The sequence below is a fragment of the Vespa crabro genome, chromosome 17 (assembly GCF_910589235.1).
Source record: "Vespa crabro chromosome 17, iyVesCrab1.2, whole genome shotgun sequence".
Taxonomy (NCBI): Eukaryota; Metazoa; Arthropoda; class Insecta; order Hymenoptera; family Vespidae; genus Vespa; species Vespa crabro.
The window spans coordinates 2,810,234-2,825,825 of NC_060971.1; the positions used below are offsets into that span (position 1 = coordinate 2,810,234).

At 31.3% G+C, this 15,592-nt stretch overlaps 3 protein-coding genes across 5 annotated transcripts in view; 2 read left to right on the forward strand and 1 right to left on the reverse strand.

Moving 5' to 3' along the window:
* Positions 1-997: 997 nt before the first annotated feature.
* Positions 998-5,688, reverse strand: LOC124430211. The gene is made up of 5 exons (XM_046976460.1): positions 5,328-5,688; positions 4,348-4,396; positions 4,120-4,219; positions 3,510-3,742; positions 998-3,329 (listed from the first exon to the last, which is right to left on the reverse strand). Exons 1-5 carry the CDS (start codon positions 5,481-5,483, stop codon positions 1,306-1,308), a joined length of 2,562 nt encoding a protein of 853 aa, XP_046832416.1. The 5' UTR covers positions 5,484-5,688; the 3' UTR covers positions 998-1,305.
* Positions 5,689-6,692: 1,004 nt separating this feature from the next.
* Positions 6,693-15,592, forward strand: part of LOC124430212 (heterogeneous nuclear ribonucleoprotein L) — a 105,474-nt gene continuing 96,574 nt past the window's right edge. For all 3 annotated transcript variants that reach the window (XM_046976461.1, XM_046976463.1, XM_046976462.1), the window contains exon 1: positions 6,693-7,327. Coding sequence is in view for 1 of the 3 variants with exons in the window: in XM_046976462.1 (XP_046832418.1) it covers positions 7,265-7,327 (63 nt within the window). In the remaining 2 variants the exon portion in view is untranslated. The remainder of the gene's footprint in view (positions 7,328-15,592) is intronic.
* On the forward strand, positions 7,335-9,193 carry LOC124430213. The gene is made up of 2 exons (XM_046976464.1): positions 7,335-9,108; positions 9,182-9,193. The coding sequence occupies exon 1, from the start codon at positions 7,776-7,778 to the stop codon at positions 8,706-8,708; it is 933 nt and encodes a 310-aa protein (XP_046832420.1). The 5' UTR covers positions 7,335-7,775; the 3' UTR covers positions 8,709-9,108; positions 9,182-9,193.

Consider the following 15,592-nt stretch of genomic DNA (forward strand, 5'->3'; position numbering starts at 1 on the left):
AAAGTGATCCGCCATAGACGTAGCGAAATGATCATATTCTTTTCACTTTTAATTATTACATCTGTAACTTGTTATTGATTATCTTTTTATTAAACCAATTACAATCAAAAATATTGCAATATAAAATATAAATATTTGTTAGTTATCAATAACAAAGAAAAAGTAATAATATCAAAAAAAAAATAATATAAAATAATACATACATGATAGTTGACTCTTTTCAACATTTTAATAAAAGATAGAGAATGTGTAGAAAATATAATAAATTTTAATTTTTCTTTTTTTTTTTTTTTTATCCTATTTCGTGGATAAAAAAAGCACTGTTATATTTTATTCTTACTTGTAATGGCTTTGATCAAAATCTTGAAATTTTAAGTTATTTCAATTGCCATGATGTAATACAAATGAATTTTCTTCTAATCTATAATTGATAGAATCATTTCACTATATTATATATATAATTAATAACATAGGAAATAGTGAAAAATTTTTAATAAAATAAGAGTAATTTCATGTTATTGCGATTCTAGACCATTTGCATTTGTAAATATATTATTTTTTCTTTTCTTTTCTCATTTTCTTTAAACATTTAATTTTTTTTAAATGTGTATATATATATATGTATTAAATGATCTGATAATTAACGTCATTTAATTTCTCTTTCATTTTTATTACATATTTCATTATAATATTTTGATTGGCAAATAAATTAATAGCTTTTACTTAAATATTGTACATTGTTCGTAAATAATATACAAACATAATGCAGTGTTAACAATCACAAAATATTCATTTTTCAACCTAACTTGAATTGATTTAAATAATAACTAAAGAATTAACGACATTTTTACAAATTTAATATTGTTAATAGAAAATATTCAATTTTTTGTTGTTTTTGTACTTATATAAATAAGAATCGATAAAAAAGTTCCAAAGAAAAAAAAATAAAAAAAAAAAAAAAAGAAAAGTACGAAAATATACTTTGATCAGTCATCATGGAATTTGACATGTAAATAACAATAATAGTAATAATTGATAATTTCGTATATGTGCCTCATGCAATCAAAATATTTTTAAATACATTTTTGTTCTTCCTTTTTTTTTTTTCTTTCTTTTTTTTTTCTATTGAATAATAACCTCATCTTACAATATAAACCAAATTTTTTTCTTTTTTGCATTTTAAAGATTTTTTTTTTTTTTTTTTAACAAAATTAATAATATTTATCGAGATTCAAAATATTTCAATATATACATTACTAATCTTTTAAATAATCTCCCGATATTTTCGATAAGATATTTATTATTTTAATCAACGAATTGACGATTTCTATCATTTAAATGATTTCCTTGTAAAAGTATAACTTGCGAGGTAGGCTCGTGAAAGAAGAGTTTATCATTATTTTGCTTCTCTACAGCCGTAATTACTTTGCAAGGCATATATTGTTGACTAATAGATTTATCGTTATTATGAAAATAAATAGGGATTCTCTGTGTGTTTAGATCTTTTTCAATGGCCAAATATTTCGTTGGTTGGTCAGTATTTGAAATTATTGCGCACTCATTAGCTCGTTTTTGTTCGTGTACAGAATTTAAGGAACTGACATATGTGTTTTGTGAGTCGTTCAATGTTAATAATTTAAGATTCTGTAGCTCACTAAATGCATATATATGTGGATCATTTTCACGGAACATAAATTGAACATTTTGCGACGTAATAGGAACATCAGATTGTTGTATCATAGGTTGACCAGATAGCGTTTGTTCATACGCGGTCAAATTATTAGATTTTGTTATTAAATCTTGATTAAATAATTTTTGTTCAGTAGAGGATTTCATCGATTGATTTATAATTTGAAAATAAATGGGTTTACTCTCATTGTTATCTTGACAATTTTGTGTCGTAATATATTTGTCGCATTGTGACGGATTTATAAATGTTATTTCGGGTTGATATATCCGATCAGGTTTCGTCGACTTCAGTAATAAAGATTGATTATCATTCTGTATTTCCTGTCTTAAAATTTGACAATGTTTAGAATGATTGATGTCCGTTGTTCGATGAACATCCGTAGGTTGCGTTTTATCGTGATCTTGAGAATAATGCGATTGCATCGATGCATCGCCATTAAGTAATATACCTTTTGAAAATGTCACGGATTTATGTGTTTTGTGAGATTTTTTCGGATCTTTATTTAGGTTCACTTTGTTCTTATTTTTCTTAATATTCATTTCAATGGGTATACAAAAGTCTACTGTCTGATCCGTAGATGAAGATTGTTCCTTTAATGGGATTGTATGACGTCGATTTTCAAGACATTTATTTGATTTAACAAATTGAGTTTTAATTATTGAATTATCGTTCGAAGATAACGACGAACAAATATTGAGATTAGAGTCGAGATTTCTTTTTGATGGTTCTTTAAAATATGCGCCGCTACATTTACCATTCAAAAGATGAGTAAGGTCGGTTATATTTGTCGGATCACAAACGGATCTTCGAAGAATTGCTGGTACGTGTTTCAAATTTTTAGTGGCTTTCCATACCATCGTACGATCATTTAGATTCGTACATATATCTCCCTCATGTATATTGTTAGATTCCCGTATCCTATGTCTTCTTCTACGATCTTTTACAAAATCTTCAATGAATTTTTGTCTCTCTATACAATAATTATCTACCGGTATATTTGCTTTAGGAGATTTGCTGATAAATAGACAATTATCATCTTCTTTATACTCTGGTGTATCTTTTCTATCGTTACTTTCTCTACGTTGATATATATGATATTTTGGATTATTTTTAATTAGAAATTCATCATCATCTTCAAACTTTACATTACGTTTGACATTATTTAGATTACGTTTCGCGCATCTATGACAATTAATTTCTTTTTTATTTTCATCGTCCGTCGAAGAAGTGATCGTAGAAATAGGTCGATCAAATAGTTCAGATGGCAAATGAAATTTAGATGAACGATCAACGTTCATCTTCTTAACGTCTTTAGACACTTTCTTCGGTATAGAAAATAGAATATTATTTAGTTGCGTTTTATTATCGACTTCACGATGAAATTTTGGCGAAATTTCGAAATGCGAATCCTCAACAATATCGGCCGTTAATGATTCCGAATGATCGGAAGATATATAAGATTCTGATTGTATATTTAATACATTTTTATTATCATTTCCGTTTATTGAGGATTTAAATGTATTTTCATTTTTTAAATCATCGAAATAATCGTTAATATTAACATCCGGTCGTGAAAAATGTTGTCTCATAGCATCCGCGTGCATATGTTTAAGATTTTCTTTAACTTTTAGAATTGGATCTGAAAACATTTTTTGGGCCACCTATATCATATTCTTATAGTGAATTAAATTAAATTTGTATTAAAACGAAAAAATAAAAAAGAAAAAAAAAAAAAAAAGAAAAAAGAAAAAAAGAAAAGAGGAGAAAAGAAAAAGAAAAATAATAATTCGCGTGACGTAACAATCAATTTAATAATTACCTGGCAAATCTGGAAGAATCGTCGTATTCTGATCGTCAAAATTTTCCGAACAAATAATCGCACATAATTCTTCGTAACGATACATCGCGGACCATGAAAATTTTCTCGAATTTTTTGTCAACTGACCCTTTGAAATTCTTTTTTGACATTGTAATTCTTCGTCCGACGAGACAATCCTTTCAAATAGTCTCTCTTTTTTATTACAATTGACTCGTACGGTATTAGGTGAAAGTCTGAAGAAAAGAAATGAAAAAAGAAAAGAAAAGAAAAGAAATAGAAAAAGAGAAAAAAAAAGGATCAATAAAGATTACGTAGAATGCATAAAACTGCAAACTAAATCGTTGTATGAATTTAAAAAAAAAATTTCTGGAGAAACTATAATCTTGTTAAATTTGTCTCGTTTATATATATCTATATACATATATATAGTATATGTATATATGTATTTCTCGTACTAAAAGAGGATCGAATTATATAGGTCAAATATAAAAAAGAAAAGCCGAAAGACATACACGTACACACACGCGCGCGCATGTATATATATATATATATATATATATACATAACTGTATAGCTATGTTATATATCACGTTAGAAATGAAAAACGTACTCGAGTACATCTTCGGATCTTTCTGATGAGTCTTGATCTAAAAATTTCGCTATTTCTCCTTGTACTCGTGCTTTATAAAATTTATTCGAAGTTAATTTTCCTGAAATCGATCATCAATGTCATTAATTTATTTAATATTTTATATTAATTAATTTAGTAAACAATCAAATTGTATATACACACACACGTACACCGCGCGCGCACACGTACACACATACAAGCACATACCTTTTCTTACTTCTTTGCCCTTTGCTCCGTTTCTGTAAATCCCGATTAACTGCGTCAAAGACAAAGATAATACATATAATATATTATTAACATATTTTCGACTATATTATTATATTCTTATATCTTTTCGATGTTGATTATTTACGTATAGTTTCATTAAAATTACAAAATGTGATTGAAAGTAATTATAATTCATTAAGAAAGAAAAACATTTTTTTTTTATATCTACATGGGAATAATAATAAAAGATATATATAAAAGATATATATATATATATCTTTAAATCGAAATAATTCACGATAGCGCCATTTCGAATTAATTTCTTTTTTTCTCTTCTTCTATTTATATTCTGAGACAAACATATAATTTATATACATATTGTATGTAAACGATGTATAATACGCAAATAGAGAAAAGAAGTAGAAATTCGACGTATGTTGAAAATGAATAGATCGAGATCGGAATATACATAATTACAATCGAATATCATTGTTTACTATATTCATATTGGTATTACGTGTAAACGTGATTTTTTTTATTTAATCGTTATCAATAACGTAATCGTTTAAAGAAGAAAATAAAAGAGAAAAAAAAAAAAATAAAAAGAATAAACCAGTGAAAATACAAAACAGAAAAGAAATTATTATTTCTTAAATATTATTAAAAATAATTTGTTAAATATTACACTTTCGTATTTTTAATAGGAATCGAACAAATATTTTATTATTACATATATACATATATACATATATACATATATATATATATATATATATATATATATATATATATATATATATATATATAAACTTTCGTAGTAATAAGGGACAGAAGTTTTCATCCTTAAGCTATCAAGTTTTAATGTTTTTCTCATTAATTTTTTTTTCTTTTTTTTTTTTTTATAAAAGACAAAGTATCGTATACGCTTTTGATATTTGAAATAACTTCAAATAGAGAAATGTATTTTATAATTTACCTACCGAATCTTTTGACGCTTCCAAAGCATTTCGATGCAATTTTTCAAGATCCTTCTTGCGTTTCTTTCTCTTAGGCTTTATCTCTTGTTTCTTGTAATCACCAATTTTTTTTTTATTATTACGATTTAACAATGCGATATCCTTTCCTAACTTTCCCATTTTCTAATATATTATTATCGCGTTTATATATATATATATATATATTTACTATTTCATTATCTCATTTATCGGATTAAATGAAAATCTTAATCATCTTGTTTTGCGTCTTCCTTCTAAGAACATTAAGAAAAACGTACGAGAGACACGACTAAATTCAATACTTACATACAAATATACAAATACAATATCTATTATCCAGATTTACATATACAAATAATTTTATATGTAGTAATAACATGCAGGTGACCCGCTCTCTGGAACGCGTTTGATAAACTTGTGCTCTTTAAAATAATACGATCACTGATTGGTTCGTCTTAATCGTACATATAGAATGGTACAAGGTAAAAGATACATTTCTGCGATAAAATAAACGTCAAATATTACGATTAATTAATTTTCTTATTTTGTATGCTTACACGTTATTATGAACATTGATAAAAATTCTTAATACGAAATATAAACGAAAAAAAAATATGAATTGTAAAAATTTGTTGTACAGATTCGACCAATCAATAATCACCGTAGCATTTGATGGTACTGTTCGATTCGTCGACGAATCAAATGAGAGAATCTTGTATCCCTTCGCGAATCAGATCATCGTATTACATAGAATCGTTTAATATCCAGAAACGTCTATTATTCGAATATTCCTATGTATCCACATACATATATATATACATATATATTATCGTATCAAATATTATTTTTTCACTTTATTTCGTTCGATATAACAATATTCCTTCGAAATAAGTTTACACCAAGTATATTATAAAATGATTTGAGAAGGAGGGGAAGTGGTAGAGAGAGAGAGAGACTTTGATTGGTCGAAGAAAAAATCGTCGGACCAATAAGGAGTTGATAATTCGGAGAATACACGATGCGCGCTCTATCGAGTCTCGTGATGGAAAGAATCGTAGCCATGATTATTGATGGCGCGTTCCCGATAGATCGCGCTGTAGCGTGTCGGTAGTTTGGCCAAGAGAGAAAGATAGCTAGATAGAAAGAGAAAGAAGGAGTGAGAAGGATAGATGGTGCGCGTATGAGGAAAGGAGACAAGGGAGGGGAAGAGAGAGAAAGAGAGAGAGAGAGAGAGAGAGAGAGAGAGAGAGACTCTGGCTGACTGACGTTCCGCGCATATCGGTAAGGCCGAATCCCAATCCCAAGAACCCCAGTTTCCCGTAAGCCGTACTCGGACGTTCGTCTCTTTCTCTCATCTCGCAACGTTCGCGCGCGTCTTCGTCCTCGTCGTCGTCGTCGCCGTCGCCGCCGCCGCCGCCGTCGTCGTCGTCGTCGTCGTCGCCGCAGCCGTCGCCGCCGCCTTTGCCATCGTTGCCACCACCATCACCGCCACCGTCGCCGCCGTCGTCGTCGTCGTCGTCGTCGTCACCGTCACCGTCGCCGTCTTTACCGCTGTCGCCGTCATTGCCGCCGTTGCCGCCGCGTTGTGTCGTGTCGTGTCGTGTCGCATCCTCCTATACCAATTATTTTCTCTCCTTCCTTTCTCCCTACTACAACCCTGCCCGCCCGTCCATATCCATCCGTGTCACTCGCGCCACACACTGCAAAGGAGAGATATACTTTGAGAGGAAAAACAGATTGTAAGAGAGAGAAAGAGAAAGAGAGAGGGAGTGATAGTTAAAGAAAGATAGAGAGGTAGAGGTAGTGATAGACAGAAAGAGAGAGAATATAGAGTCGCGCGGTATACGCGCTCGTGTCGTCATAACACCGTGCGTTCCGTTCTGAAAAATCTTTTTCTCGGCCTCGAGCCCGGTGGCTAAACGATGGCGTTCAACGGGGACGGACCACACTCGAAGAGGCAACGACTCGAAGAATCTGGACACAGGGTGAGTAGCCGGAAAAATCAACTCCTCCCCTTGATGTTTCTTCTGCTTCTTCTTCTTCTTCTTTTCCTCCTCCTCCTCCTCCTCCTTCGCCATCACTATCACCACCACCTCCTCCTCCTTTCTCCTCCTTCTCTTTTTTTACTTGCGATTGATCACTCCAGTTGGAGTCCCGTGAAGAGAAAGAGAGTCGACGAGAGAGCGAGAGAGAGAGAGAAAAAGAAAGAGAGTGAGAGAGACAGAGAGAAGACACATTCGCCTGTGCTCTTCTTCTCTCCTCTCCTCTTCTTTCCTCTCCTCTATTCCCTGTGCGCGCGAGCACGAATACGAACGAACACGAACGAGCGTGAACGCGAGCCTGAACGTTAAACGTGAACGTGAACGTAGCGTGCACTTTCAGTAGCAGGCCTTTTACATATATTTAACAAGAGTAGTAACGTAAAAGAGAAAGATGGAAAAAAAGGAAAAGAGATGGAGTGTATGTGTGTGTGTGTGTGTGAGAGAGAGAGGGAGAGAGAGAGTGAGCAAGCGCGCGCGCTCGCGCGCGTGTGTGTGTGTATGTTGTGCGTTGTGTCGTGTGCGTGTGTGTATAAGTGAGCGCGAAAGATACGAGACAGAGGGTTCGAGGAGAAGCCGGATTCAGTGCGCCCGGCATCGTGGAGGGAGGGAGAGAGGGGGGTTGGGCTCGAGTCGCCATTTATCCGGCCGTTTTACTCGTCCATCGTATTATCGTCGTCGCGAAAACGAGAGAGAGAGAGAGAGAGAGAGAGAGAGAGAGAGAGAGAGAGACCGGCCGACAGAAAGAAAGACAGGGAGAGTCAGAAAAAGAAAGAGAGAGAGAGAGACAGACAACGCCGTGAAGACAATAGGCGATGCGCGCGTTCCGAAGAGAGATCGTTTCGTTTTATCTCTCGTTGCGGAACACCCGTTTCTCTTTCTTTCTCTCTCTCTCTCTCTCTCTCTCTCTCTCTCTCTCTCTCTCTCTCTTCCTTTTTCTCCTCTCTTTTTCATTCTGTTTCTCTCTTTCTTTTACGCGCGCTCTTGTGTGCAATGTAGCGTGGCGTCGCGCCAAAGTGGAATTTCGGCACCAACCTGTTATCTCCTTCGGCATTCCTCCCTTCTATCCCCTCTCCTTCCCTTCATCTCTCTCTCTCTCTCTCTCTCCCTTTTCTTTATTTTCTTTCTTTTCTTCCTTCCTTTCTTTCTTTTTCTTTATTCTTATATCATCATACTAGTATTATCTTCTTCGTTATTCACGCGTGTACGAGGATTAACGTTACAAACGAATCCCCTTTCTCGACGTCGACGTCGACGTCGACGTCGTCGTCGTCGTCGTTCTGCCGGTAACTACATCGATCGTTGTTGTAGGTTAGAGTCCGGCTAGTAACGATCTTCTAGTAGTGACTTTCGTAAGGTGTGGAGGGAGATGCTATGTTCTCTTTCCTAGTCGGTTTTTTTTTTTTTTTTTTTTTTTTGAAGGGGAAAAAGTACGATAAGGAGATAGATACCTCCTCTCTATATATCTGTAATATATATATATGTGTGTGTATATGTATATATATATATGTATGTATGTGTTTCGGGTAGTACATATATAGCAAGAGATGAACCCCGTTCGTCCCTGTATTTTTCTCTTTCTCTTTCTCTTTACGTTTGCCTTTCTCTCTCTCTCGCTCGATCGCTCGCTCGCTCGCTCGCTCGCTCTTCGCCTTCGCTTGTCGTTTTCTCTCTCTCTCTTTCTCTTATCGGAATCGACCGAGTCCATTGCCCCCGCGAGTTTATTGGTACACGTTCTAGTATTGGTTCAACGGACCGCGAGCACCGTAGTTGCTCTGTCTTCCCTTCCTTTTGTTTCAGACCGCCATGAAGGTATTGCTTCGCGTTCTCTTTCTTTCGAAGGATCGAATAGTTATTTTATCGTCATTAAACTAACGTTGGTATAAACATATGTATGTATATATGTATATATATATATATATATATATATATATATTTACGTTTGTATATATATTTGTATATATATATTTGTATGTATATATATATATATATATATATGTATGTATGTATGTGTATATGTATGATAAATGTGTCGTCATTGACGAGCACGTGTCTTGTAAACAGACTCATTCAAATAATATACTTACTGCTTTCTTACGTGATTGTGATTTAACCTTCAATCGGTAATGGTTATGATAATAAATAATAAATACGACAGATCCACATTACGTGGTTTTGTTCGAAGTTTTGCAATTACTCCCGAACGCCAGTAATATTGAATTAAAATTTTTTTTAATTTTTCTAATGAATTTTTTTTTTTTTTTTTTTTTTCTTTTCTTTTTTTGTTTTAACCACGTGCATATTTTTCATGAAATCTAATAGAAGTCATTGTATGATGCTTATTTTGGTTACTTATAATTTAGTTTTAATATACGTAATTATTTTCTTATAGGATATTCTTAGGATTTTTTTTGAACAATCATTTCGAATAAATTTTAATAAATAAAATAATTGTTTTCTTTTAAGATTCTATTGTAATAAAAATACATTTTTTTTTTATTGACGATGCGATTACGTTATGATACGAAAATTATATCGATCCTTATGCAAGCATGTAAAATTCTAAACAATAAAATGAATTATTGCTACTCTGTACATATGTTGAAGAAGATAAGAGTTTCATGCTTGTTTTCTCGCCAAGGCGGATCGAATTTTATTGTTCTTTATTAATTGCATGTAACTATAGGCTCGTCGTCGTGTAACCGATCGTTTAACCATTTAAACCATTTAACTTGAATGTTCATGTACGTATGTACGTACATATGTACGAACAACATATGTAGGTGCGTTGATAAAATTACAACATCATATTTTTTTCTGTCTTTATATTATACGTCGTTGGATTTATTAAGAAAAAAGTGAGGTTATGTCTGTATTAAAAATATCAAATAGTTATAGTTAATATTAAGTTCTTTTTGTTCCTATTAATTTCAACGTTGGATTGTTGATCTTTCATTAACTTCAATCATTTCAATTTACCCTCCATATATAAAATTCGAATTAAGGACTTCCCATTATTTCTTGTAATATAAAAATGAAGCGTTCCTTATATTGACAAAAAATAAATTTGATTCCTCTAGTATTTTTAAGTAAAATGGTTGAAATCATTGGACGTTAAATTTAATTCGAATCCTGTCACTTTTTATGATTATTTCATACACACGTGACATACATACATACAATGTCTTTAATAATAATAATAATAATAATAATAATAATAATAATAACAATAATAATAATAAAAACATGTACATAGAAATGTACTCTTACACATAAATATTACAACTATTTTAATAGAAAAAAATTCCTTTATGAACAACACGTTCCTTGTAATTTATTGACCATATTACGATATGTATGGTGGGTAATTATTACAAAATAATCATGAACGATGATTTAAAAAAAAAAAAAAAAAAAAAGAAAAAAAAACAATACAACGTTGGGAGAAAAAATAATTTCAAACATGAAAACGTAAAACCGCGCACGGTATAGTAAACGTTCTCTCGATTGATTGAAGTTGGGACAAAGGAAAATACGTACCAGCGAAAAGAAAAAAGAGAGGAAAAAAAAACAAGAAAAAAAAAAAAACAAGAAAAAAAAATACGCCCGTTGTAATAAGTTTTTCCCAAGCACTGGAATGGCTTCCCCACTTAACCACCCCTCGTCAGTTTTCCCCTCTTCTTCACCAATACCACTCTAACACTCTAGTCATCATCGTGGAACCATTAGAACGTAACAGTCAATACGTTAGGCCGGAAAACGTGCGTCGGTCGTGTCCGCCAACGCGAAGTCAAGCCGTCTCTCAGAGAGAGAGAAAACTTGGGCGACGTTGTCCATTTGAATCTTGATGTGTCATACCAACCGAAATAAACTTATCTCGGGCACCTTTCAAAAGAGGATGGATGATGAAGGGAGGGAGGGAGGTAGAGAGAAAGAGAGGGAGAGAGAGAGAGAGAGAGGTATTGGTGTTGGTGGTTAAAAAGAGGTGAGGAAGGAGAGAGGAGAGATGATACGTAGAACATCGGGATGAGCATCAGCATCAGCATCAGCAGCACCAACACTAACAACCAGCAATGCACTAGCAAAGCATTACTGTTACTGTACTAACTTGCGCACGATGATCCGTCTCAAAGTAACTTTGTGACGTTCGATGATGTATGCTTCTTCTTCTTCCTCTTCCTCATCCTCCTCATCTTTTTCTTCTACTTCCTCCTTTTCTTCCTCTTCTTTTTGTTCTTGTTCTTCTGAAAGGATACGGCATGCGGCAAATGATATCTCGTTTCTGGAGGCGGAATCTTTGAAATCGGAGTCAGAAAGAGAGACAGAGAATGAGATAGTGAAAGAGTGAGTGAGTGTGAGAAAGAGAGAGAGAGAGAGAGAGAGTGAGAAACAGAGAGATAGATAGAGAGAGAAAGAGAGATGGTTGAAGGAAGTACAAAAGGGCGGAGAAGACCGATGTCGGTCGACCATACGACATCTTGCGTTTTCCTCTTTGATTGATAATCCTCAGATTTATAAATCTTCTTACACTTTATATTCCGCATTCTTATTTTCTTCGTCTCTCTCTCTTCCTCCTTTTTCCTTTTCTTCTTCTTCTTCTTCTTCTTCTTCCTCTTCCTCTTTTCTTTTCTTTCGTGTTACGCCTCTTCCACCTGCATGCATGTTTTCCCGGAAGTCTACTACTACACAGTGGTGGGACGAATCAACCTTGTCAAATCGCGTGATCCTATGTCGTAATTAGGAAGTGTGGATTATTTAGATGTCCCGGTATGTATATACAGTAGTACCGTTCAAAATTTAACGGAACATTTTGGTATATTTAATATGACGTCCATTTTGAATTAAATAAAAATTAAGAGATAATATTTATTAGTCAAAATGAAAATCTATTTTATGGAATAAAAATAAAAATAGTATCGAAAATAATTTCTGTATTGTATTATCTCTATTGTATAATAATTTGAATCGATCGTTAAATTGCATATCATAAAAAGGATGATATTTATAACAATATCGTGTAAACAATATTATTTATAAGTTATTGAATACTTTGGTTTATTTAATTCGATATTTTATTTTGCTAGAAAGTCAAAATAAATGCTAAGTTAAATTAATCATTAAATATTTATATATAAAAATATAAAAATATATATATATATATATGTATATATATATGTATGTATAATATCTTTTAAATGTTACTGAAGAAATATTTTAATGTGTATTTAATTTGAGGTTTATTTTGACAGAAAATTAAAAGTTAGTATTTAACAAATCAAAATGATCAATTTCATGAAATAAAATACATCGATAATAATGATTAGTAATTAGTATATATTTTACGGTTATTAAAATTTGAAAAATGTATAAAATATTCAATCGATTGCCAAATTATCTGAGTATAAGAATCTGAAATATTGAGAAATATCCTGTTTTAATGTATTACATAACCTATCTCATTTATCTCGATTTTGATTATTCAAACGTTTCATAAGTTTCTGTCATGAATATGAACTCTATTAATGATTTATGGGTGTTAGGAATATTTCGAATGAAAAGCAGTTGATGTTTATCGATATGTCACTGTCATACGAGTATAGCTAGACGTATGAAATTTGATAAATAATTTATATACGATTATAAGCAATTGTTTATTATTAGCTAGTAGATCTATTTCTTTCTTTTTTTTTTTCTTTTTCCTTTGTTATCTACGGATATTTGATAGTTATCGTTTATCGGTAAAATCGGAAAAGTAAATTAATCGATTAGTATCTTCGCTATCTTCATCGTTGACTCGTGTTCACCATAGACTTCATAATTTAATTTATATACATATAATATATGGATATTTTAAATACATATACATTTGTATATATTAATATATATTATAATATATAGTAATTAATATATGTATATATATATTAATATACATACATATATATATGTATATAAATACATATATTAAATATTATTTTATTATTTTATCTAAATATTTTAAAAATATTTTTAAAAAATATTAATAATCTAATGATAAATTAAATAAAATTTATTTAATAAACATATATAAAATACATACATAACAATTATATATATATATATATAATGATCCTGATTTAACGATAAAAAAAATATCGTTGGAGGTTTTTGGTGAGTATTTTTTATTTTTTTATTTTAATATTTTATTTTATTTTCTTTTTTTTTTTTTCTTCTTTTTTAGTTTAAATTAGAATAATTAACGAATAAGTGTTAATCTTCTTTATCGTCTTGACGTGTACTTCACGATTCTCTTAATTTCTTATCCACTTTACTTTCTAACGGAACGTTGCACTAGCGATCAGCTGTGTAAAAAAACGTAAAGAGCTGATTTATTCGGTCTTAAAGCGGATACTTTTTGCTTGGGGGTAAACCTCGCGTTGCTTCGTTATTTCGGTAGTTACCCGTCCCGAAATAAGTCTACAGAAATAAAGTCTCGCTCGTTAGCGAAGTATTTCGCCGGCGATAAAGGCATCGCATTACGCAACTAGAGTGTAATTGTTGTTTTCATTGCCATTTTTTCTTTCCTTTTTTTTTCCCTTCTCTGTCTGTCTGTCTGTCTCTCTCTCTCTCTCTCTCTCTCTCTCTCATTTCTCTTCTCTTCTTTCCTGTTCTTCCCCCCCCCCCCCCACCACCCCTAGATCGAACAGATGCAACATTTATCACCGACGTTTTGAGTTTACAGAATATTCAGAGAGAAAATCGCGAAGACATTTTTTGAATTATTTCATTATTAGCTACTACCTGAGAAAGTTTAGACGCGTTGTTTGTTTTATGTCAATATTTTTTCGATTTTTTCTTTTTCTTTATTTTTCTTTTTCTTTTTTTTTTTTTTTTCTCCCTTAAATTCTACCTAAAAATAAATAATATCGTTTGTATTTGTACGATTATTCGTTGGTATATAATTTTTTCAAGGTTATTGAATATTTGTATCCATATTGATAAACACATATAATAATGAAAGTTAGTTAATGGGGGAACGGGGGAGGGGGAAAGAGAGAAAGAGAGAGAAAAAAAGAACTAATATTTTGTGAATTTAAATTCGATCTAAAGTAGTAACGCATGAGAATTCAAAAAGATGAACGGATCATATAGAGCAGTTCGGTCATCTTCTTCTTCGCAAGAGGAAGTTGAGGAGGAGCTTGAAACGAACTGCTGTGGTGGGCCTTCCATAAAGGACCGTCATCCCATTATAATTTTCTTGTGCAATAGCTGGCAAAGCGTCGGGTTTACGGGCGAGCCTAAACGCTCTTTGACTTTAAAGCTTTCGTGATACTTCCTAAAGAAGAACGCGTGTAGTATTTGAATAATGACGTTTTAATTTTGCATTTCATGTCATATAAATAATTATTTTCTGGGCTCATTAATTACTATGTCATGTAGAATCGTAAATGATATTTTATTTAGTTATTCGAATGAGAAATACGCAACGTAATTTTTTTTACAGTATTTTATAAGAATATATATATATATATACATATATATATATTTAATATATATATTTAAATATAATACAATTATATTAGTATAATTCATGTTGAATAAATTATTATTTTCTAGATCCATGTCAATTATTATGCCATATATGATCATGAATGATATTATATAAGATTACCCGATGAGAAATGCAAAACGTAATTTTTGTCAAAAAATATTTTATAAGAATGTAATATAATTTAAATACTGTTTATATATATATATATATATATATATATTTAAATATAATATAATTATATTAGTACAAATAATAATATGGTAACCTTCAAATTATATAATTTCTTATATTTAATATTTGTAACAAATAGCTTGAAACAAATTGAGTTACATAACGTTAAATAATCGATGATGAAAGTTTTAGTAAAAAAAATTTGTTTATTTGTATATAATAAAAATTATGAATATTCCATGCGCGTTACTTCATTCATTATATAAAAAGAAAAATATAAAAATAATTCTCTTTATTCGATTACTATTGATTGTGTTATATCTATTATGAAAATACGAAAAATGTGAGCTTTTAATATTTCACTTAGTTAAGAATCTTTTTTTCTTTTCTATCTTTTTTTTTTTTTTTTTTTTTTTTTTGTGTCATATTATCGACAAAGAAAATATTTCTTGGAATAAGTTAAAAGTTGATTGAACGACGAAAGAATTGTATAAGTTATACAATTACGTTGA

What these genes read in the sequence shown, in the direction of transcription:
- LOC124430211 (XM_046976460.1), bottom strand. Translation starts at nt 5,483, where the DNA reads ATGGGAAAGTTAGGAAAGGATATCGCATTGTTAAATCGTAATAATAAA. An exon ending in TGGAAGCGTCAAAAGATTCG is followed by an intron (nt 4,397 to 5,327) that starts GTAGGTAAATTA and finishes TCTTTGACGCAG; the next exon opens with TTAATCGGGATTTACAGAAA. An exon ending in AGATCCGAAGATGTACTCGA is followed by an intron (nt 3,743 to 4,119) that starts GTACGTTTTTCA and finishes TCTTTTCTTCAG; the next exon opens with ACTTTCACCTAATACCGTAC.
- LOC124430213 (XM_046976464.1), top strand. Translation starts at nt 7,776, where the DNA reads ATGGAAAAAAAGGAAAAGAGATGGAGTGTATGTGTGTGTGTGTGTGTG.